Source organism: Cupressus sempervirens, chromosome 2 (assembly GCF_028749045.1).
Source record: "Cupressus sempervirens isolate cs-2001-9-10 chromosome 2, ASM2874904v1, whole genome shotgun sequence".
In the NCBI taxonomy this organism is placed as follows: Eukaryota; Viridiplantae; Streptophyta; class Pinopsida; order Cupressales; family Cupressaceae; genus Cupressus; species Cupressus sempervirens.
The window spans coordinates 766,237,570-766,261,171 of NC_143119.1; the positions used below are offsets into that span (position 1 = coordinate 766,237,570).

Below are 23,602 nucleotides of genomic sequence, written 5' to 3' on the forward strand. Positions count from 1 at the left end.
TGAAACAGTATCCTGAAGTGCTTTTCCTATCAGTAACACTTCCAGCCCAATCCGAGTTTGTGAACCCATGTAAGTCCAACTCAACTTTCTCACACTTGAGCCCAAGGTTAAGAGTGCCTTGTAAGTATCTCATAATGTGTTTGATTGCAACTAGGTGAATTTCCTTTGGCTCACACATAAATATGACAAGGCATTAACAACATAGCAAATATCAGGTCTCGCATTTACCAAATACATAAAAGACCCAATCATATGTCTATAAAGAGTAGAATCTATGGAGGGTGATTCTGCTGCTGCTTCCTAAAGTTTGTGTAGATTAGTCTCCATTGGAGAAGACATAGGTCTACAGTTCCACATTCCAAATCTCTTCAAGATGTCTAATGGATACTTTCCTTAATCAAGCATGATGTTGTCAGAGTTTTGCCACTCTTCCGGTCTTAAGAAGTAATGAAGGAGTCCTAAATCTTTCATATCAAATTCTTTGATCAGATCTTTCTTGCATTGATCTATAAGATGATCATCACCTGTTATTAGTAAATCGTCAACATATAGTATCAAAATTATCATATCATCTTTATCCCTTTTAAAATAGAGATTTGGATTAGCTTCATTCTTAGAGAATCCTAAACTAGTGAGATATGTATGGATTCTTTCATACCATGCCCTGGTAGCCTGTTTAAGCTCATAGAGAGCTTTCTTGAGTTTGCAAACAAAGATTTTAAGATTATGAGTTTCAAATCCTTCAGGTTGTTCCAAATATACCTATTATGTAATCTTTCCATTCGAAAATGTTCTTTTCACATCCATCTGATGTACTTTCCATCCCTTCGATGCTGAAATAGCTAGGATTGCCCTTACGAAGGTGTATCGAGCAACTGGAGAAAAGGTTTCTTCATTATCAATTCCCTTTTGAGAGAATCCTTTGGCTACGAATCTAGCTTTATATTTTTCAATGCTATTGTTAGTTGCATGCTTGATTTTAAATGTCCATTTAGAAGAAACAATAGAATTTCCCTCAAGCCTTGGAACAATTTCCCAAACATCATTCTTAATAATCGATGGGTATTCTTTCGTCATAGCATCCTTGCAAGTTGTATGTTTAATAGTATTTGAAACATTGGTTGGTTTTGATTTAGATAAATCACTCATGTTTGTTGCATAGTTAGAAAACCTTTTGGGTCTTTTGGTTTCTCTAAAGTTTCTAGATGGTGCAGAAAAGTCTTGTACTTCCTCTACAATCTTAATAGCCCAAAGTGGTTTTTTCTTAGGATTTTGAGTTTCCTCAAGATTAAGATTTGGAATTTCACCTTCAATTTTTTCAATATTCGCCATCTGAAACTCAAATTCATGATTTTCTTCAGAACTAGGTATATGTGTAGGATCTTTAGAACTTAGGGCTCTTTTGAATGCTAAATCTTCTTGAAATATTGCATCCTTACTAAGTTCAATGTTTTTTTGACAAAGTATGTAAACTCTATATGCTTTAGATGTTTCACTATACCCGACAAAAATACCTTTCCTCCCAGAGGGTTCTAACTTAGTTCTCTTTTCTTTTGGAACATGTATGTATAGTGGGCACCCAAATATCCTAAGATGACTTATAGTTGGTTTAACCTTAGAAAAGACTTTAGGAGTTTTATCTCTAAGGTGGGAGTGAGGACTTCTGTTTTGAATATAGACAACATTATATGAGGCTTTTGCCCAAAGATAATATTCTAAATTTTGATCAAATAGATAATATTCTAAATTTTGATCAAATATCATAGCTCTTGATGCTTCTATAATTGTTCTATTCTTCCTTTTTGCTACCCCATTTTGCCGTGAGTATATTCCCATCCATTATCAGTCCTAAGAGTTTTAATTTTATGTCCTGATAGGTTTTCAGTTAAGGATTTGAATTCTTTAAATCTCTGAAGGATTCTTTTGATTCTTTACATTTTAAGAAGTAAATCCATGTTTTCCTAAAGAAATCATCTATAAAAAGTATATAGTACTAGAATCCTGCAAGAGAAGGAACATACATAGGTTCACATAAATATAAGTGGACTAACTGTAAAACATTGATAATTTTTCTAGTGCTATCTTGAAATGGACTTTTGGCGTTCTTACCTAGAGCGCATCCTTTGTATATGCTCGAATTATCTTTATTCAACTTAGGTAAACTAGTAACCATCTTTTCCATAGTCGATAAGTCTATGAAGTTTAGATGTCTTAACCCTCTATGCCACATTTTGTTTATATCAGCAACTTTATGAATTAAGGCTTGAATAAGTTCTATATTTAATTCATAAAAGTATCCCTTTCTTTGACCAATCAACTTTGATTTCTTAAATCAAGAGTTTTTAGACCAGGTCATTACTTTACTGTCCATGAATGCAACCTTACGTCCATCTTAAAATGCTATAATAGAAATTAGATTCCTCTTGATTCTTGGTACATAGAGTACTCTTTCAGATGAGAAATATTTGACTTCAGTTTCAAGGTGTAGTTCCCAATTCTTTTGATAGAATGAGTGGAATTATCACCTATGGTAACTTCGTCATTAACTTCTTCTAGTGTTGAGTCTAATACTTCTTTGTATCCTGTAATGTGTCGAGATGATCCACTATCAATTACCCATGCTTTGCTTGATACCTCATTTGATAGCATTGAATACAATACACGTTTCTTAGGATCCTAGTTTTCCCCTTTGCTAGTAACGTCTATATAGTTTTCTTTCTGCTTTTCGTTCTCAGGGCAATTAGATTTATAGTGTCCAATTTTTTCACATTTGAAGCAGTTTATTTTGGATAAATTTCTCTTAGGTTTGTCATTTCTTTGATTACTTATCTTCTTCTTACCTTTGTAGAAATTTGTGTTGAGGACATGAAGGTTTTCATCTGAAGTTTTTTATTTTCCTCCTTTTTTGAGTTGTCTAGATTCTTCTTGAAGGCAATCTCCTTTAAGTCTATTGAAGCCTATTGAAGTCTGGAAGTTTGTCTCTAGCACTTACTCCTTGTAAGAATGTTTCTCATGAATCCTTTAACCCATCTATAGCTATAAGTGATAGCTCTTTGTCTTCAATTATGGTCCCTATACATGCAAGTTCATCTCTTAGACTAGCCACCCTTAGGAAGTATGAATTCATAGATTCTCCTTATCTTTATGTGATTTAGTTGCCTTTTTAGTGCAAAGGTTCTAATTGTATTGTTAACCTCATATGCATATAATAATGCACTCATCATATTAAATGTTGTATGATGTTTCATTAGCATAGGTACTTTTTCATTTTTAACTCCGTCCAATATGATTTGCATGGCTTTCCAATTTCCTTTGCTTCAGATAGTTTTATGAGGATCAGCATCAGCTTGCTTGGATTCCTTATCAACAAACTGTATTACATCATTGTCTTCAAGAATCCTCATAATTCTGAATTTCCAAGCAACAAAGTGTTCTTTTCCATCAAACTTGTCTTCAAGTCTGATTGTGCTAGCCATTGAAGGTAGAAGGATGTTGATAGATATTTTAAATCTGATTGTCAATTTGCAGAGCCTAGGTTTGACTATCAGAGCTTTGATACCATGTAAAGTTTCTGCAAATTCTGATAGGTCAATACAGATATAATACCTTTGTTTTTGCTGAAGACGATCTTTGTTTATACCAGACCTCTGTTAAGTGTTTTTGCAATGATGTATAGTTCTGCAATAAATATTTATTTCTACTATAAATCGAATGAGGCATTGAAATGCTAAAGGAGAAGACTTTATTTGTGATTGTGTGTCCTTTATGCACATTTACACCCCATATAACACCCAAGTGGCATGTCCTTTTCTAAGGACATGTCCCTCTCTAGGTTGGCCCTACAAATGCGTCCATGGAAATCGGCGTCTGTAGTTGGATAACAATTAGTTAGTGATTAAACTAACCAATTTAAGCAATCTGATTTTTAATCAAAGTGCCCCAAGGAGATGCCGATCACAATGAAGGCAATACCAGGCCTCTTCATTCAATGATTTCATGCTTACATAGGATCTGTATGATCGGCAGATTCCGACCAGTATGATGACAGAGTTACTTCATTAACAGAAAACCCTTGTCTATTGTTGTTTAATTTTTTTGAATTTTTGTGGTAGAGAGCAAATAACCTAGATCAAATTCCACAATATAAATATTTAATTTCATGGTTATGTTGTTCATTCATATATTGTCGTAATGTGGGCATTGGAAATGAGCATTCAATAATACCATATAGTAAGCCATATTTGTAGAGCTAAAGTTTCAGATGCATTCCTCAAAGAAGTTTTTGGGTAATATTTTCGGAGAGTATATGGGGAATGTGCAATATATCTTTCATTTATATCAATTGTTCTTCTTATTAGATATCAATTCAAAGCATGAACCTAGTTTTAAGCTTGAGCTGATTTGGTTTTGTGATGGATGCTATTGTTTAGTGTTGTAGGATGTATGGAAAAAATGGTATCTCCCATTGAGGAAGCCACAGTATTGTTCCAATCTTTTCTTTTAACTTTATTATAGTGTTTTAAATTCTTCTCTAGTTTTTAAAAATTTGTAAGTTAAAATATACTTTGCCTTTTCTTTGATAAGCAATGAGCTAAGCTGAATTGCTTCTGGCTTAATGGATCTAAAATGAACTACACTGGAATTTTCTCAATTACATTTGATCCCTAGCTGTTCTTTTCTGATTAGTTTTCAACTTTTTGTCAACGACAACTTGAATTTCTCAAAAATATTCTTATCAAAATTTTCTCCTTGGTTTCTGTTGTCTCTGTGATGTGCACCATGCTCATCTGGTTGATAATAATTTTCTGAATGATGCAAGGTGACTACCTTTGGTAAGATTCTCACTCTCTGCATTAGGAACTAGAGAAACTTGGATCCCACTCACTTTATGGGTGTACAAATGTGAATATCAATGAGGTATCGTTTTCATGATATCTCATATAGCACTTACTAACAATGTGGTGATCCTTTTTCTTATAGATGTGAGAGCTATATATATTGGATGACTGGTTGTGGCAAAATTTATTAACAAGAAAAGTGGATGATGCTTAGATAAATGACTATGTGAGTTCAACGAACTTGTTCTTTTGACAATGAGAGTTCAGTTAAGAGGCATACCATTGCTTATTGACATAGCATGTAGATATAAGCCATAGAGGGCTCAATGAACATGGCATAAAACTTAAACAACATAAATACTAGTTTCATTTCATTGAGGCATTTTATCAATAGATTTCATTACAAATTATATTATAAGCTGAATGTAATTGTATAGGATCTTCGGTTGAAAAGAAATAAGTTATATATTGAGTTTCATTCCCAGATATCTGATTTACCTAAAGTACAAAGTTACCTAAAGAATTAAAATAGCAGATAAAGGATGGACCTCACAAGGAAGGGAAAATAGAAACAAACCACCACTTAATATAAGTGGGCGAATTGGTAAAATCATTTCCTACAAAGCAAGAGTTTTATAAACATAGTGAATGCAGAGTTGCTATCTATTCATAAGGTTGAAAATAAAAAGGTATGGATTTTCAATGTAATACATTTGCTCCTTCATGGTTGTGTATACCAATGCTGCAGCTACTGATCTAGCAGATTGTTAAGGGTTTGTTCAGTGTTGACCAATTTGCATTTCTATAATATTCATTTATATCAATGAAGTGATGACCATAAGACTATTCAAAATCAACCTGGCAGTTGAGAAAGAAGTTGAAGATGGATTTGATAGTATAGCATTTAGAAATTAGAAATTAAATCTTGGTTGTGACAAATTTTGAGGTTTGATCTGTGATGCATCTACCAACTACTTTTGCCCACATACAAGTTGACCTCGGCCTAGTAAGAGATGCGTTCTCACAATTTGTTTTACTTGTTGGGAATGAATGGAAACCACTTACAAAAAAATACAGCACCAAGGAGCTGAGGTTAGCGGTTTCTTTGATAACTTCTTGTGTGTTGACTATACACATTAGGTACTGCATTGTGGCTATGGGATCAGCAGTTACAGCAGGATGTCAATCAGGAATTTCTCTGGAGATTGAGGAGGACACACTCCTTAACGATTGGTTGGGGTATCTCTAACACACCTTTGAGGGGCTTAGAAATTGAGACACACTTACTGCCATTTTTCTTCTTTTGGTGCTTACCCTATTCGCTAGTGCTTTATCAAGATTTTGAGGACAAGCCATCTATAATAAATCAATTCACAGTCTTCTAGAACTTTAATGTTTTGTTAGTCAATTGTGCTGCAAGATGATTAAGGAGACATGCTAATCCACGGATGTAAAATGTAATATACCTTCCTGAGATCTACCTTAATTTTAATCCTGAAACAGTGATACAACTTGAGATAAGAACTACAATATATTTATTAATGTAAACTTATCAAATCTGAAGATATTTCATTATAATATTCAAGTTAAACTTTTAAGAATAATTCAAAAGATGAACTAATTTTGACTTACCACAGCACTTCCTTTTTCTTGTGTCAAGTATTTCCTTGTTTCGCGATGAACCTTGATGATAGAACCTTTAGAGATATAGAATCTCTCCCTTAATCTTTTCTAGAAATCTCAACTTTCACCAAGAATGTCCTGGATCTAGCCTCAACATTCAAAGAATGTCCTTGATCTAGTCTCGACAGTCACTAAGAATGCCCTTTATTTAGTCTTGACGCTTACTAAGAAAATCCTTTATCTTATCTCAAATCACTAAGATTGGCCTTGATATAGTCTCGACACTCATTAAGAATGTCCCTGATCTAGTTGGAGAAATCTGTATTGTATCCAGTGACTGATTGCCTCCTCCTTGATATTCTTCAGATTGCTATTTACTTCTTGTCTGATGGAAAGGTTTGTTGATTCTCTGATAATCTTGATTCGCTATAGGAACTTGTTTGGGATTCCCTGATATATGCTGTTGATGATGCGTAGTGCTGGGAAACCACTGCTATTGATATGACTGATGAGCAATTGCTGATGATGCCCTCCTAATCACTGTGGGTTATTTTGCTGTTAAGAACTTGCTTTCTATCACTTCATATTTATACATTCTCTTGTTCCATCAACAGTAACTATAATTAATAATCTATATCCTTTGATGATCTCCATTTCTGATCTAATTCCATTCTGATTTATATAATCTCCTGTGTCCCTTAGTGGTATGAGTAGATTGCTTCTTTATATTTTGCAAATCAAAATGATAGTTTGCATCGAAGAGACATATCCAAAGTCTACTCCTAATCATCTCTTTTTCTTCTATGCTAATCATTACACTTTCAATTGGCTAGGTATAATTGCCTCTTTATTGGTTAATGAGAATTCTTTCTTACCCATTTATTGATATTGTAAATTGTTGTCACTACCACCCTTAATCGTGCCTATTCATAACAGATATCAATTACTCTGTAATTCCGGTTAACAATAATCACTTGCCTTCATTGATATTACTAATCGGTGGTTGGCGTTTCCATAAGTTGAGCTTGCAAACATTACACAAGTCACTATTATCAATAGATCATATTTAATCAGCATATTATCTATTGGTGAATATAATTGTCAGTAATCTTTTTGTACGGATTGTGCATTGATAACATAATTTATCAGTAGTAATTATTAATGATTGAAAGGTAGTATTAATTGATCCTTTGAACGGAGTGATGATATATTGCTTTGTTCGACTTTGTTAACACTCCTCACCTGCAGAGATATAAGGTGATATTCTGCTGTTTAAATGCTTGAGGATTCATTGCACATGTTCCTAAAAGCATTTCTTCTCCTTTGATAGTCTTTGACTATTCACTCTTTTGGAGTATTTCAATTGTTGCTGTTCAATAATCACTCTTTAACTGATTTGCTAGTCTATCCTATTGATTGCAAAGTTATGTACTATTCTGTTATCCCAGTGTATGGATGTTTTTGGTGCAATTTATAATTGGGTGAGGATAAGCCCTACACTAGGATGTTCATGCTTGATGGCAGTAGCCTTTGAAATTTCTACTTGTCTCCACGTCCTTAAGATAGAATACACAAACAAAAGCCAAACATCAAAGTCTAGCATTTGACTCTTATTGCCGCAATGTTTGATTACAGAGGTATTACCTTGTATCAGAAGCTAAACATTGCTGGTATTAATATTTGGACTCTTCATCTGGTAATCTGTAATGTCCCCAATTTTGTTGGCATCAAAGTTTCAAGGATTAGCCTATTATTGTCATCCTCATAGGCTAATTATTGTGGATAGAGGGTCTTCTGTGGCAATGACTTGTCTTGGCTTGGGAGGGTCTTATCTTCTTCACATTTCAGTAAGCTATAGGTTGGTCTTCGTTTGGGCTTAGTTTTGCGTACTTACTATTTGTGGTAAGTTGGTGTTGATCAAGATGAACCCTTTCTATTTTTGGAAAGTGCATTTGGTCATGTAGAGAAATAATAGGTATGACTCCTATTTCAGATGGCATATTTAAATGATAAGTATTTTGGGAGTTATTATTTTTTTAGTTGGCAAATTATTATTAATTATTAAATGACTTATTATAAAGTTATAATTTAACTTTATAATTCCACTTAAGTTGAGAGTTGAGTTATCATTGGAAAGTGCTGTTTATTAATTAGTTAAGCCAAGTCAAGTGAGAGAATTTAAAGGAAGCTTCTAATTAATGTTGTGTGGTGAAGCTTCTCAAGTGAAGTTACATTTGGCAACAAAAGGGATTTCGAGGTTATAAATACAAGCTCATTTACTTGAGAAAATCATGCTTGAATATATATTTTCTTTTTGTGCCTTTGTGGCTTTTGCCCGAGTTCAGAACTGTATGCCCTTGCTGATGTATAAGGGTTAAGTTTGAGAAGTTTCTTGGCAATCGTGCTGAAGTATACAATTGGCCAACATTCTCTTACTGTATTTTTTGTAGCTAAGGAGAACAATCTTTATTATTATATTATTCCTCTACTGTTCTAACTGTGGCTGAGGAATTGAGTTTGCAAGAAGATTTAATTACTGCTGAAGGAAACTGAGGCGGTTTGGAAATCATTTACTATTTTGATAATCCAGCACTAGCCGTGTTTTCTTGGGAATGTTTTCTGCGCTTTGTTTATTGGCTGCCATTTCATTCTTCCTGTAGCAGCGTCAACATATTTCTGCACTGCAGAACATTTTATAAGGCCTAGGATCAGCTAGCAGGGTCTGCGTTTCTAATGCTTGGGTGTCTAGAAAGCCTGTGTTGAAGTTGGGAGAAGCTGCGATCTGAAATAGAAGTTCTGCGTTTCATTTTGGAGGGTCACGTTAGCTGCAAATGGCCATTATTTAAGCCTGTGATTTACATTTATGGGTCTGCGTTTCATTACCTAAGGTCTGCATTTGAAATCAGATGAGCATTTTCTTTGTCTAGAAGGGGTGGCAGCCAATTTGGAGGTTGACGTTGGCAAATACAGCAGGTTCTCATTTATTCTGAAATTGTATTTAGTGGAAGCAATTTGATATTCAGACTTTTCTAATTAGCATACGTAATTCTGGAAATTCTGAAAGTAGTGTTTTCTTGTTTTCCTTATGTATCTATTTGCATAAAAAAAAATATACAAAAGTATATATCCTGACAAAATCGCAAACAAGAAAAACATTTCTCATTTTTAAACCAGAAAATTCGTGAAAGGCAAGTAAGGGTTTTACATAATCATTGTCTTCCCTTATAGACTGCTTCATTTTTTAAGTGTGATATATAGTTTTCATACGTGTCAATATTCCTTAAGGTGCTGCGAATATAATTAGCCACTTCATTGTTCAACTGTGATCTATTATAGCGCTCCTTAAGGCAAGCTTGATATATTGACTTTAGTGATAACATTAATTGTTTAATCAGTATGCTTATAGTCTTAGTTAACTCATTAATAACCAACAATATGAATTGATATTCATTTTTCGTTTGTGATCTTCATCATTTATTTGTTTATCTTTATTTTTTAATTTTAGTATTATTTACAATCAAATACTATTTTGGAGAGGGAACATCAAATAAAACTGTTCAGAACATGGCTAGCCTGAAAAGTTGCTTGTAGATGAACTGCCAACAGGCTTCTTAAATTAATTCTTCATCCTCAAGAATTATGATATGATCCAACAGTTTGGGTGAAGAAATCTATTTGTTTCTTTGTTTGATTGCTTTTACCAGTCCTTCGAAGTTAGGACACTCCAACTTTGCATGGCAATTCTTTAACTTGGTCTTGTGAAAATTTAAGGCAAGAATGAGTTTGATGTCACTAGCTGGGCTCTCTCAAGTTCAAACTCTAGGAGTTAACGACTTATGGTTAGGTCTGAGGTCAAACTTTGAGTACCAGCAAGAGGGCCGATGTCCAAGCTAATCATTTAATATTAGATCAATATGGTTTCACAGAGCAAGATTAGTGACTCTTAAGAAAAAGAAAAAATTGACAAAGAATGGGAGAAATTTTAAATAAACTTACCCAAATGTGAATTGTGATTTTGGATGTCAATAGTTTAGTATTAGAATCATTCTAGAATTTTTAAGTTTTACTAGTGATTATATTTTTTATGGTGGTCTTGTTGGGCTGAGAAACTGTCACACAGTGATCTTAAAGGACAACCATAAAAATGATCATCCTATTTGGGAGGATTCAATGAGTCAGGATTGCTGTTAGTTCACATGGCAAGTAGCCATCTTGTCATAAACACTGATTGAAACCTATTTTTAAATAAGAATATCATTGAGCTGAAAAGATTTGAGTTCCCTGGTGTTGTATTAAGCCTTATTAGCCTTAGTCCATTTTGTCAATCCAGGGTTGTTGCTTATAATATTATTTTAAAGTACTTCAACTGCTGAATTGGTTTTCTTGCTTTCCTGCTGTCTTTTTAGTCATTTTTTTCTGCTATCCATTTTTAGCCATCATAGGAGTTTTTTCCTAGAAGAGCATTATTTATATTTTTGTTGTCTAATCCGACACATTCTTCTTGTTTCATTTTTCCAATAATTGAATGAATGGTACTCCTGTTTGATTGGAAATAAATTTGTCACAATATAATATCAAAATTTGATTGTTTCATCCTATAGAAAGGTCCTTATGCTTTGGAGCATTGGAGACAAAAGGAGTTCTTTAAATTAAGTCTGAGATGCCATGCATTTTCTCATTGCATGTTGTATGTGTTGATTCCTGCAGGTAATTCATGGTCTAGTGGACAGAATTATGGAAGTTGTCGGTGTACCTTTTGTTTCAGTTGGGGATGATTCAGGCTATTATATAAGACCATCTCATGTAAGATTTAAATGGTTCTGTTTAATTAGGTTAGGAGAGAAAGGATAATGAACCTTCTTTGAAGATTTTAGTAGTTGTTTTTAGAATAACCAATTTATTGAAGTTATAAATAATTTCCGATTGCAGGAGCCAGAGTTTTTCCCTGGTAGACAAGCAAATATTATATTCAAAGGGAAGATTATTGGAGCATTTGGAATTGTGCATCCTGAGGTAATCATATATCCTGGCATTCTTTAATGTTAAAATGCTGATCTTTTGAGTGTTAATAATAATTATTAAAATGCTGTCCTACATTGGCTGTCAAGTTGTAGGCCAAGAATGTGTCAGTAACATGCAAATTTTATCTGGAACCTTTTCCAGCATTTGAACTTTTTGAATTCTAGAGAGGCCTTATGTCGAGTGAATCTTATCTTATATCGATCACACGGCATGTTTATAATTAAATGTAATGTTCTAAGGTTATCAAATAGTTCTTAGCTAAGTTGTAGAGTTCCCTAAATTTCTTCTTATAAATTCTGAATTTGGCAAACCTAACCTTTTTTTTCCTCAAAACTAAACTAATGTTATATGAAATGTTCTGATGCCAATTATTCATTTTTGGATGTTTGCTGGTGTTGTTTGATCATGGGTGCCATGAAGGTTGTTGTGGTCTTGTTTGATCACGCTTGTATGCTTTGCATTCCTATAAAAAATAACATAATATATTTTTAGCCTTGATTTTCTTTTAATGTTTTCCTTTCACTCATTTGCAATCTTGGGCATCTTGAAAGCCATATCAAAGCATCGTTATAAGTTACCTTCTAGGAAATATACGAGTGCACATCCATTATCATATGAAGCACATTATTATGTACTTCACTTGCTTCCTTGGTGACCTGGAGATTTAGAGAAGTTTGAAAGAAATCCCAGATTATGGGGAGTTCCTTTCCTTACAGAACTATCCCATTAATTTATAAATGAATTATCAGAACTATTTGGAGTGAATCTAGGCTCATTAAGCAAAGGAGGCTAGATTTGCAATGGTTATAAAGCTTGTAAGAGATTGCCATATGTAGTAGGTGGTTATTATTTCAGAGGATTTTAAAGTCAAACAATTATTTCCATTATGTTCAGAGGGCCTAAAAACATGTAAATAAATATTTGAAATGTTTAGAGGCATTTTGTTTTCTGGTTTTATAAGCTTTACAACCTCTTACACAGTACCATACGAACATCTTGATTAAAAAACCAAATTATTTCAGAGCGTTTTAAAGTCAAACAATTATTTCCTTAGTTACCGATTCGGGATACGAATCTGATTCGGGCACGTGAATCGGATCCGTGGATTCGTGATTTTTTTTTTTCCCGATTAGGATTCGTGGAGGATTCGTGAATATATATATATATTACTGATCTTGCCCAAGCCCCAACTAGTAACAGATATATATATATATATATATATATATATATATATATATATATATATATATATATATATATATATATATATATATTTATTTATTTATTTGTTTCTCTCATTTATTAGTATATATAATGCATAAAAAGGTCATTTAGCACTAGAAAGCAAAAAAATATATTTAAAAAAGTCATATTAAATAACTTAGACTCACTTAAACCTGTCGATCCTTGAGGATTCATGCTGGATCCTTGAGGATTCGTGCCTGGATTCATGCAGATCCGGGCAGGATCCTTGTTTTACACAGTGGATTCGTCAGGATTCGTGGGCCATGAATCCGGACGAATCCACTGTGTAAAACAAGGATCCTGCCCGGATCTGCACGAATCCAGGCACGAATCTAGATCCGGATCGGACCCGAATCCGGATCTGGCCTCTAGGGCATGAATCCGGTAACTAAGATTATTTCCATTATGTTAAGAGGGCCTAAAAACGTGTAAATAAATATTTGAAATGTTTAGAGGCTTTTTGTTTTCCGGTTTTCTAAGCTTCACAACCTCTTATACAGTACTGTACGAACATCTTGATCAAAAACCAAATTTTCAGCAGCTTGTGGCATTGTAGAGTCACCATACCTCCCAGCCTATATAGCAGCAACAATTATGCTAATGTCCCTGTACATCCCTATAGAGCCTACGCCCCAAGCAAGGCCACCACAAACCCTTGCTCACTACTCTTTTCAGCCTTTTTCAACCCTCTAGGTTCAGTCCTCTTTCATTGTCAAGCCACTTTCGCATTGCCTAAGTGATGCTGCTTCTGTGTCTAGCTGGAATATTCTGGGAATATTATCAAAATGAACCTCTATTTTGGAAAAGACAATTTTGTGCCATTATATTTGGGTTTTGATTTCTAATTTGGCAATTTATCAAGATGTAGCTTTTGTTGCCAGCTTTCCATGGTCTCCTGTAAATATCCCCTAATTTCTGATTTGCAGAATGGATGTGGATTAAAATTGAAGGGTTAAAATAAGAAGATGTCAACTATTCATAATGAAGCTATTTCTCCAATATTCAATATGGACATAACAAGCTTGCTCACAATGAATTTATTGATTTAGATCAACAAATTCTTTATACCTGGTATGTAACTTACATCCTAGTAATGTAGACAAGCACTAAAGAGGATTCTAAATATCAAATGAAAGGTCTATGTTGAAGATGATCACAATGTTTATTTGTTTCAATCTGAATGAAGTTTCCTTTATCTACCGTTGCTTCATTTCAGATATAAGGGACTAATGCTACTGTCTACTGTATGCAACGCCACTGTCATTTCTTAAATACCTATTAAGTAGAGGCTTTGAATTATGACTTTTGGAGGACTTGTTTTATCTCTGATGTATACATAATTGTATTTAATAGTCTTATCTTACGCAAGGTGACTATGAAAATGTCTAATAACCTTTGATAACAGAGTGCCAATGTAGATTCAATGCTACAGTATTTACATTGCAGAGGTAGGACGGAATTCTTGGTGGGAATCCTCAGATTATGTGCTGCTGCAGTAATATATTGCTCACTACTACTATTGTATGGCGGTTGTAGATTTATTTCTTCTCCTATTGCGATTCAAGCTGTTTGAATTTGAATGTATAATGTGATCTCCTAATGCAATGAATGATGAAAATCGAGTTCATTTTCTCTATTTGATACCGACTGGATTTTTTTTTTAAAATTGCATGTTCTCCTTTTACACATCTGTGAATGCATCTTCTTCCTATGCGATTTATCCTTGGCATGGGTCTGACTGTATTGACTTGTGTGTGACTTCTATTCCTTCCTGTCTCAGATGCTAAGTGTCTCAATAAATCTTTTCCTTATCTTCTATGAGGTCCCCATAATGCTCCGCTTGTTTTTCTTTTTATATGTTTAATGATAGTAGAGACACCCTTTCGAAAGGTTGTGTTAGTTCATTTGATAACTCATGATTTATATATTGTAGTATAGTTTTCAGAATACAATTTCTCAAATTTATATTTAGAATAATATTTTCTTATATATTTCAGATATATATTGTACATCAATATCATAAATTTATTATGTCTTTATTAAAATATTATTATTTATTCACACATACTATATTATTTATCAATTTATTCTTTTATTGTATTATTGTATTCATCATAATCATATATAATAGATGATATGTTTATATTGACCAATATATATTATATAATATTATTTTCCTTATCATATATATATATATATACAATAAAAAATTATATTATTATTTATTATTTTTATATTTATTTTTAATTTTATTATTAAATCTTATAATTATGGGGACATGACATCTTTAAACACTACGAGTACTCTTTGAGTTGTCGAGCACTCTAATATTTTTTCTAGGTGAGTTTCTACAAGTTTAATTCTTGAGTTTTTGTAGATGCAAGAAAAACATGGGTGAAATTGCCAATGCAGGTAAAGCTGTGAGTAAAACACATTTGTCACATTTTTTTCTAGAAAGCCATGCATTTTCTCTTTGAAAATGTCAATTTTTTATTTAGTACATGTTGAAATTGTTTAAAAAAAATGTTTCTCGAACAGAGTTTAATTTTTAGTACTTTCTAATTTGTCAAGCTTTTGCCTAGTCGAGAGCATTGATTGTTGAGTGCTCTTCGAGTCTGAATATGCGAAGAAAGACTTATAGTATGCCTTAATTTGCACCCTTCTCTGTGATCTTGGTGCATGAACAAGAGAAACTAGTTTCAATGGATTTTCTTAAGGCATATGAGTCTCAAGATTTGTTAGTTGGTTAATTTTAAGGGACATAAAAGAGTTAGCTCTATTTGAAAATGACAAAATTGTCCAATGAAAAGTCATCATGTTATAGGAAACATAATAATGATGCTTTTTCCTTTGGCAAATTCTTCTAACTATTCGATTGTTGCCCTCGGGTTTGCAATAGAGATCAATTTACCTTGTTGAAGTCTTTTTTATGGCTCACTTTCTCGTTGGTAATGACTCCTTGGTTGGGTCATTGGAGAAGGTTTAATTGATGTTGGTGTTTGAACATTTTAGGATGTTCTCCATATGTCTAACTTTTTTGCCAACCTTTCCATCGACTGGATGAATCATCTCCAATATGGTGGGAAAGTCATGCTCACTCAAGAGTCCAATATCATTAGGAATTTAGAAGATAATGCTCTCACAATAGGGAAGTCTTGATTTTATGCATTTTCTCACTTTGTGCTTAATGCCCCCACTTTGCTTTCCTCATCCATTCAAATTTTGTTGGCAAATGAGTGGTTGGGCCACCTCAAATGCTGTAGTGCATAAGATATGGACACAAGTCTTTCTCGAATCAAATTTTTAGATGGATTATGCTTGGGTTGTGCCTCAAGCAAGCATTGCGAGGACAAATTTGCCAAAGGGGAGGTCTTGGAGGGCTTCACAGGTTGTTTAACTAGTTCTTAGTGATGGTCCATTTCCACCTCTTGACAAGGTCCATTGTTTGCTCACATTCATTGAGAATTTTTCTCGATACACATGGATCTTCTTCATTTGGCAGAAAAGTGAGATGTTTGACATAGTTTAGGAGTTCAAGGGCCAAATGGAAAAACAATCTAGAAAGTTGGTCAAGATTCTCTACTTGGATAGTGGAAGAGAAAATGTGAATGTGATGTCCTCTTTTTTGGGAGTTTAGAAGTCAATTAAATAAATAAGTTTAAGTTTTCAAAGTATACCAAATTAAATGACAACTTAGGTTAATTATTTAATAATGTATTAAAATGACTTTTATGGAGCCTGGTAAAAAATTAACAAACTCATTTTACTTTGAAAGAGGGAAACAAAGAAAGGAATATGAAGAGGTGGGCAGGGAAAATGTATAATGATAGGGATATGTTAAAAAAAAACATTGAGAGGATCATTTGCAGCATGCTTGGTTAATGTTTTGGTTATTATTTTCTCTTGAGAATTCTGGGAATTTTGGCCTTTAGTTTGAGACCTTGACGATGAAAACCTTCAAGATTTACTCGGTTGATCAGATGGAAACCCAATTCATCTTTGGAGGTGAATTCACAACATAGTTCACAATTGGGCAAAATTGTGAAGATTTTGTTTGAAGACAAAGTTGCAACAATAGAGGTATTTCGCATTTTGTTTGGTAAGAAAAATTGTAATTTTAAATACATGAAACCACATAAAATATAAAGTAAATAACCATCAAGATATTAAGACCAGATTTCTTGTGGAAAACCTTTTGGGTAAAAAACCACAATACACAACTTTTATTTAAGAAATGGGCACCAACCTATGTTACATAAGTGAGTACCAAGTCATAGAGAGCTCCATGTTACTATGGTTCATACTAATGTAAATTCCTAGGTTCCCAAGAGCGGTAATGAAGCAAAGGAATGTGAGGGCAAGGCAGGAGAGGGCTTTGAGGAAATATGTGGTGGGCAATGCGGTCCTGTTTTTGATAGGCATGTAGAGACACAAAACCAAGGCGAGAGACCACTACGTTCAGAGGAACAAGGGTAGCCCCTGCCTCTTGAGCCTCCATGTTGCATGGGTGGTCATCACTGGCACTCGATCCTGCAATGCTTGAGACAATGCCACCCAGCATTCTGATTTTGTTTTCACAATGCCGGGATCGTCCATCCCCCCGATGCAGAAATGTCTTTCCTCTTCGACACCCTCTTGATGCTCTCCTTACCACTGAGACGACACTAATGACGAGGTCAAAGATGTTAGCTAAAACAGAGATCTCGCCATTCATGGGCAGCCCCTATCCCTGCCCCACTAGGATTGATCCCAATCTCTGAATCTCCGTTTTCTGCTGCTCTTGCTGCTTCTTCTTTCTGCATAAGCCTTAACCCACCATGCCGCTATACATTCTGCCACTATTGTCTCATACTCAGACCTGGGCAGCTGAGCTCCTAGTGCTGCAGACACCATTGAAGACCTGTAGATTTCCTCCCCATTGAATTTTCTCTGCAAGTCTATCTTCAACTTTGACGCTTATCAACATCTTAAAATTCTTGAGATATTACCTTAGTGAGTTGACTTAACCTCTTACTCTAATCTGATCGGACGTTTTCTTAAACTTGGCTCTGATACCATGTTAGTTTTTATAATCAGAAATGATACAAAGAAGAAATGACAGATACAATGGACGCAACGAATTATCTTGGGAAAACCCTCCAACTTCTGTGAGAAAAGGCCAGCCACAAATATATCACTTATATATATAATGAAAGAGTGCAAGACTGCTTTACAATTTACCTAAACACTAGGCTAAACTGAAGTGATGATTATAGCACCTGTCAATATGCAGACAATAATAAATTCCTTAGTATCGATCTCTTAGAAAGCAAAAGATACTAATCTGTTTTCAATTTGCAAATTGCTCCTGGAAGAATATAAAATTGTCTTGACCCTTCATTGTCTTGACATTACAAGGAGAAGACCCTTCATTGACTTGAGGTTATAAAGTGAAGAGCCTTCATTGTTGTGCCCTTTCATTGCCTTGATGTTACGCAATGATGTGACTTTATGTGAACCCCTGCCACAACACCACAAAATTATTTATTTAATTCGCGACTATAGGAGGGAAAGACAAATGCTGCCGCTATAGTATTAACATGCCAGCCTAAGTTATTACCATCATCAAGTCATAACTCCTCCAAACATGCACAACTCACTCAGAAAGCTTGATCACAATATAAAACACCAAATCTTTGCACAACTCCAGCTTGCTCAACAAAGGAATTTTACAGAACTCATTTCCAAAAATGAAATACCCAGCATATGAATGGATACTCCATGCTTAGTCATCATATTTGTTCGATTATCTTTTTGCAGCCACATCACTTGCCAGAAATAAATTATTTTCTTAATATTTTTGTATATTCTTCTTATTAAACTGCAGTTGTGTTTGCTCTTTTTAAGTACACACAAACAAGACTGTAACAGTGTATTATGTAACATAGCTGCTCTTCTTCAGAAACCCTCTCCTCAATCAAAAATACTGCCACATCAATGAATCAGTAATTCAGCACTCTTTGACATGTATGCTGTTCAATACTTAATCAAGAGAAAAAATCTTTCGAGAAATAAACAGCATGAAGTATTTATCGTTTCCTTCAGTATACTTGTTTAATGCACAGAAATCGTTACAAACTTCACCATCCTGAGGCCGTCCTGCTCAGAAGGACATTAGATGAAAAATCTGAAGCCATCTGACCAAAACAAGGATGAAAGAATAAATGAATAAGTGAAACTGCCAAGCTTTTATTTCTGATGCCATTCATAAACGTAGAACATAAACAGTGAATGCATAATATATTTAGCCATTAAATTGCCAAAACTTTTGCATCCCATAAGAGATTAATCAGATTCCAATGTTGCCATGGCATAAAGACTGGCTTGGCATGGGCAATGGATAGGATATCAGCATGTAGACAAGCATTCGGCTTAGGCAGACACTCAACCAGCTCAAGCAGACACCTAAGCAGCTCAACCAGGGTAAACAACCAACTCACCCTATCACAAAGCAAACAAGTAGCTCAACCATATCACAAAGAAAACAAGTAGCTCAACCAGGCAACCAATGAGCTCGACCAAGTAACCAAGTGGCTCAAGAGACAATGAGACAGCTCATTCTAATTCTCTGTTACATTGAGTAATTCTTTGTCATTTATATGACCTCTATCATCAACCTTTGACATCAATGATGACATATACAACAGTTTTAATTCTCTCTTCTCTTTCTGTGTCTTCTGATTTATTGCAAACTGGCAAAGTGAGGAAATTTTATGTTTTTTGTCTTTTGTTTTAGGTTGAGGGTTGTTGTAAAGGGTTGTCTAGGGCTTTCTTGGCCCTCCACCTTTTTTTCTTCTCAATTATGTATTACTTTTCATCTTAGTTACCAGATTCGTGCCCTAGAGGCCGGATCCGGATTCGGGTCCGATCCGGATCCAGATTCGTGCCTGGATTCATGCAAATCCGGGCAGGATCCTTGTTTTACACAGTGGATTCGTCCGGATTCATGGCCCACGAATCCTCAAGGATCGACAGGTTTAAGTGAGTCTAAGTTATTTAATATGACTTTTAAATATATTTTTTTGCTTTCTAGTGCTAAAATGACCTTTTTATGCATTATATATACTAATAAATGAGAGAAACAAATAAATAAATAAATAAATATATATATATATATATCTGTTACTAGTTTGGGCTTGGGCAAGATCAGTAATATATATATATTCACGAATCCTCCACGAATCCTAATCGGGAAAAAAAAAAAATCACGAATCCACGGATCCGATTCACGTGCCTGAATCGGATTCGTATCCCGAATCGGTAACTAAGCTTTTCATTAATGATTGTAGCTTCGATCTAACGATTCCAATCAATGAAATAAAATGTTTGAATGGCATATTGGCCTTAAACATTTGATATCTATCTTTCTCTATTATTATTAATTATGGAGCATTATTATTATTGATAATAAATTATTAAGTGTATATATATATATGAGATATATTATACATTAATATTCTATATATAAATTATTATCAGTATAATAATAAATTGAGCAAATTCTAATTGTGATAATTAATATGAGTTAAGAATAGACATGTCTCTATGCAAGACATGCCTCTTCATATTATATATATATATATATATATAATTTTTTTCTATTGTAAGAGTAACTTGAAACACACAGAATAATCATGACTACTATTGCAAGTTACAGCATAGACAAATCAATCCTACTTTAACATGGTATTAGAGCAGGTTACCTACCAGGCCTGTGCAGTTTTAGAAATATGTCATGATCTAATGTTGGTAAGTAGATCTGAGATAGTTTGAAGACACTGGGTTGAAAGGTGTATGCTCACTCCTAGTGGTGATTGATCCCTAGCCCTTATGGTGGTTGTGGCACTCCCATCCAGTTATTCTGGCAGAAGCTTGTGATTATGCGCATAAGGAAGCAGCTCACGGTTTTGCGAGCAAGGGGGAACATAAGACATATATTTGGGCACGTAAAAATTTGGTGGCATCATGGTGTAATTGCAGCATCATGGTTCGAATTGCAACGTTTGTTACTTCAGAGGGATGTGATGTGAGTTCTGTGGAACATTTGTAGGTTTGATAAAGTTTTCATTCTAGTTCGAGTGGCGGGATGCTCAGGGTTTTTGTGCAAAAAAGGTTTAATTGGTTGTTGGAAGATCTGAGGCCTCATTTTTTGAAGTGTGATAGAGATGGCAGGGGCAGGAGCAGAATCTCCTGTAGTTATGGCAGAGTTTCATGCCATTGGGACTGGTCCTGAAGAGATCTTGTAAAAGGCAACAGGGATTGAGCAGGAGGAGATGAAAAGGGCGAAGCATATTGATAGAATTTTATAATCTTTGCCACAAGATATTCACACATTCATTATTCAGATGTTAAATTTTTGTAGACTGATATAGCACTAGTAGTAATTGGTGAGCGGGCTACATAAATAGTATCAACCTAAGTTGTAAGCATCTCCTACAACATTCATACCTTCTGATTGGGAAGAGCACTATTAACATTATTCTTTGGGACCTTTAGAAGTTTATATTGCCTACAAAAGAATGCAACACTGCAGTAACATTATCAGGCATTTCTGGCTGAAGGCCAATATAATAGCAGATCATCATGTCATTAGCAGATCAATTTGAAAGGGGCTTAGAGAACCAAGTAGGAAGGAAGGAAGAGGAGAAAGGTGTCAACGAAGTATTAGTAATCTGCAATTACAGAAAACAATTACTCAAAACTGTAATCCATAACGAGACAGCGATGCATATATGTTGAAGCTGCATTAACCATGTAGTTCACGTCATGAGATTATCAGTCTTTGGATATCTGTATTTTACAGGCATTTATCACATGGATTGAGGACAGATAGAGAAATGATTGATATTATAAAAATGATATACTAATCATGCTCATGCAACTGGTGATGAACTCTACCTTTCTTCATTAGTGGAGCATCTACAAGAGTGAATAATTCAACCAAGGACACATAGTGAACTAGCGCTTGCACCGAGCCAGGGTGCAAGTGTATAGCTGATAGGTTAAATTGCGGCAACAATCAAAATACAGGAAAGACGGGATTGAGCAACACCAGAGCAAAACATAGGCTCAATTTCAAACAGCAAGGAGCCGCAGAAAATGTCATTTGTTTGTCCAGATACACCAGAAGCAAAGCTAGCATCCATAGTGAAGATAGGTGATTTCTAAAAGAGTGATCTGTTCTCTACAATCAAGCTACAAACATTTATGCAAAGGATTAGAAAAATGACGGGTATTGATCATTCTGAAACATTTGTACTGGAAGGACGATGTCTCATATTGGCGAAGCAATTAACTTCAAATTTTTAAATTTTTCATTCATTTGAAACTTGCTTATCGCTGGCAATGCCATGGTGGTACATGTAGAAACTGATTGACAATCATAAAAATGCCATTCTGTGCATATCTTCAAGGATGGCGGACCTGTATTCTCAAGAAATCGCTTTCACAATTTAACAATTTCATCTATCGTAGGCAATTTGCATGTGCTTCTTCAGTATGTTAAGTGCAGAAGTTTGGTTGATGCCTGTAAATTGTTTGACCACATGAAGGAACGTGGCAGTGTCTCATAGAAGATGATTATTTCGACGTCTAGAAGACATTGTTGTTCTCAGGAGTCAGTCACATTATTTCATTGTATGAAACAAACAGACCTTCAACCAGATCAGTTTACATTTACAAGCATACTCACAGCCTGTGTCAAATTGGAATCCCTGGAATAGGGTATCGATATCCATAAAAGCGTTGGATACTGGAGTTGCAACTGCTCTGGTAGGCATGTACAGAGTCTTCCTTATTCTATTTGATAACCAAGTCACTGTCCTGTGTCAACAGCCAGCCACTCAGGGCCTTAACCCAGCTGCAGTCAGTTCGGTGGTGTGGAACTGCTGGAGGCCTTTTGATTTTGTTTTTCATCAACGCCAACCAATTCACGTTGCTGACAAAACCAATATTTCCCACCTGCGTGAGACTTTTCTGGCCAAGGGTTCCCCTGATGTAAAAACCTATCAGCTAATTAATACATGTCAGCAGCTCTGCTTAGGTAGTAATTGAGTTGATATTTGGTAGATTAATTTAAGATTGGGTAGCATTAATGACAGCCATTAATAAAGTCAAGGGAATATCAACCTTATATTGAGGAAATGTGATGCTATAACAAGCCAAATAGTCATGAAATGATGCATTACAGAGTCCTAAATACATATCTTTAAATTAACCATTTAGAAGAATGTCACACATTTGGTCGAAAGCTATCCATTTCAGAGAAAATAGTAAGAATTGGATCCTAAATAAGGCCTTACAGTAGATCAAGATTGCATCCAATAGGAGATAATAATATTGATAGTGTCAAATAGGGGATCTTCATTGAACAGGGAATCTGAAGACCTTATTTTACTATTACCTTAATCCAAAGGGCTTACTTAAACAACACAAGACTATAATTTGGAAGCATATTTTCCAAATATATAAATCAGGGGAAACCTCAAAACAGAGTGGCATAATTATAGGGATTTCAATAAGGAGTAACAGTATCTTATATATGCAGATCTATATCCAAGTTTGTGCATGATTTTTAAAGGGCATTCATTCATCATCGTGGTTTTCAGCTTAGACAACATCAAGCCATCATGGATAACTCCGATGGTACGTGGCTGTCATATCTAGTTAAGGGACATGAGGTTTCAAACTTGGCACCTGGGCATGACAGAAGGATGATTGTCTTAAAATTGTGGGAGAGGGGCCTGCCTATGTTGTCTTTAAGGACTCAGTTGGAACATCTATTGAAGAGAAAGAATCTATACAGATTGTGATTAGTTTCTTTGAGGAGGAATTAA

The 23,602-nt window shown here is 34.7% G+C and overlaps 1 protein-coding gene across 2 annotated transcripts in view; it reads left to right on the forward strand.

The window, feature by feature from the left end:
* LOC149575702 (tRNA synthetase beta subunit family protein) overlaps positions 1–23,602 on the forward strand; it is a 194,442-nt gene that overhangs the window by 159,688 nt on the left and 11,152 nt on the right. Inside the window, exons 17-19 of one of the 2 annotated variants that reach the window (XM_089815470.1) lie at positions 11,169–11,264; positions 11,391–11,474; positions 13,655–13,794. In XM_089815470.1, coding sequence (XP_089671596.1) covers positions 11,169–11,264; positions 11,391–11,474; positions 13,655–13,684 — 210 coding nt within the window. In that variant the 3' untranslated portion in view covers positions 13,685–13,794. Of the gene's footprint in view, positions 1–11,168; positions 11,265–11,390; positions 11,475–13,654; positions 13,795–23,602 lie in introns of those variants that run through there. The other variant, XM_089815469.1, reaches the window with a different exon arrangement.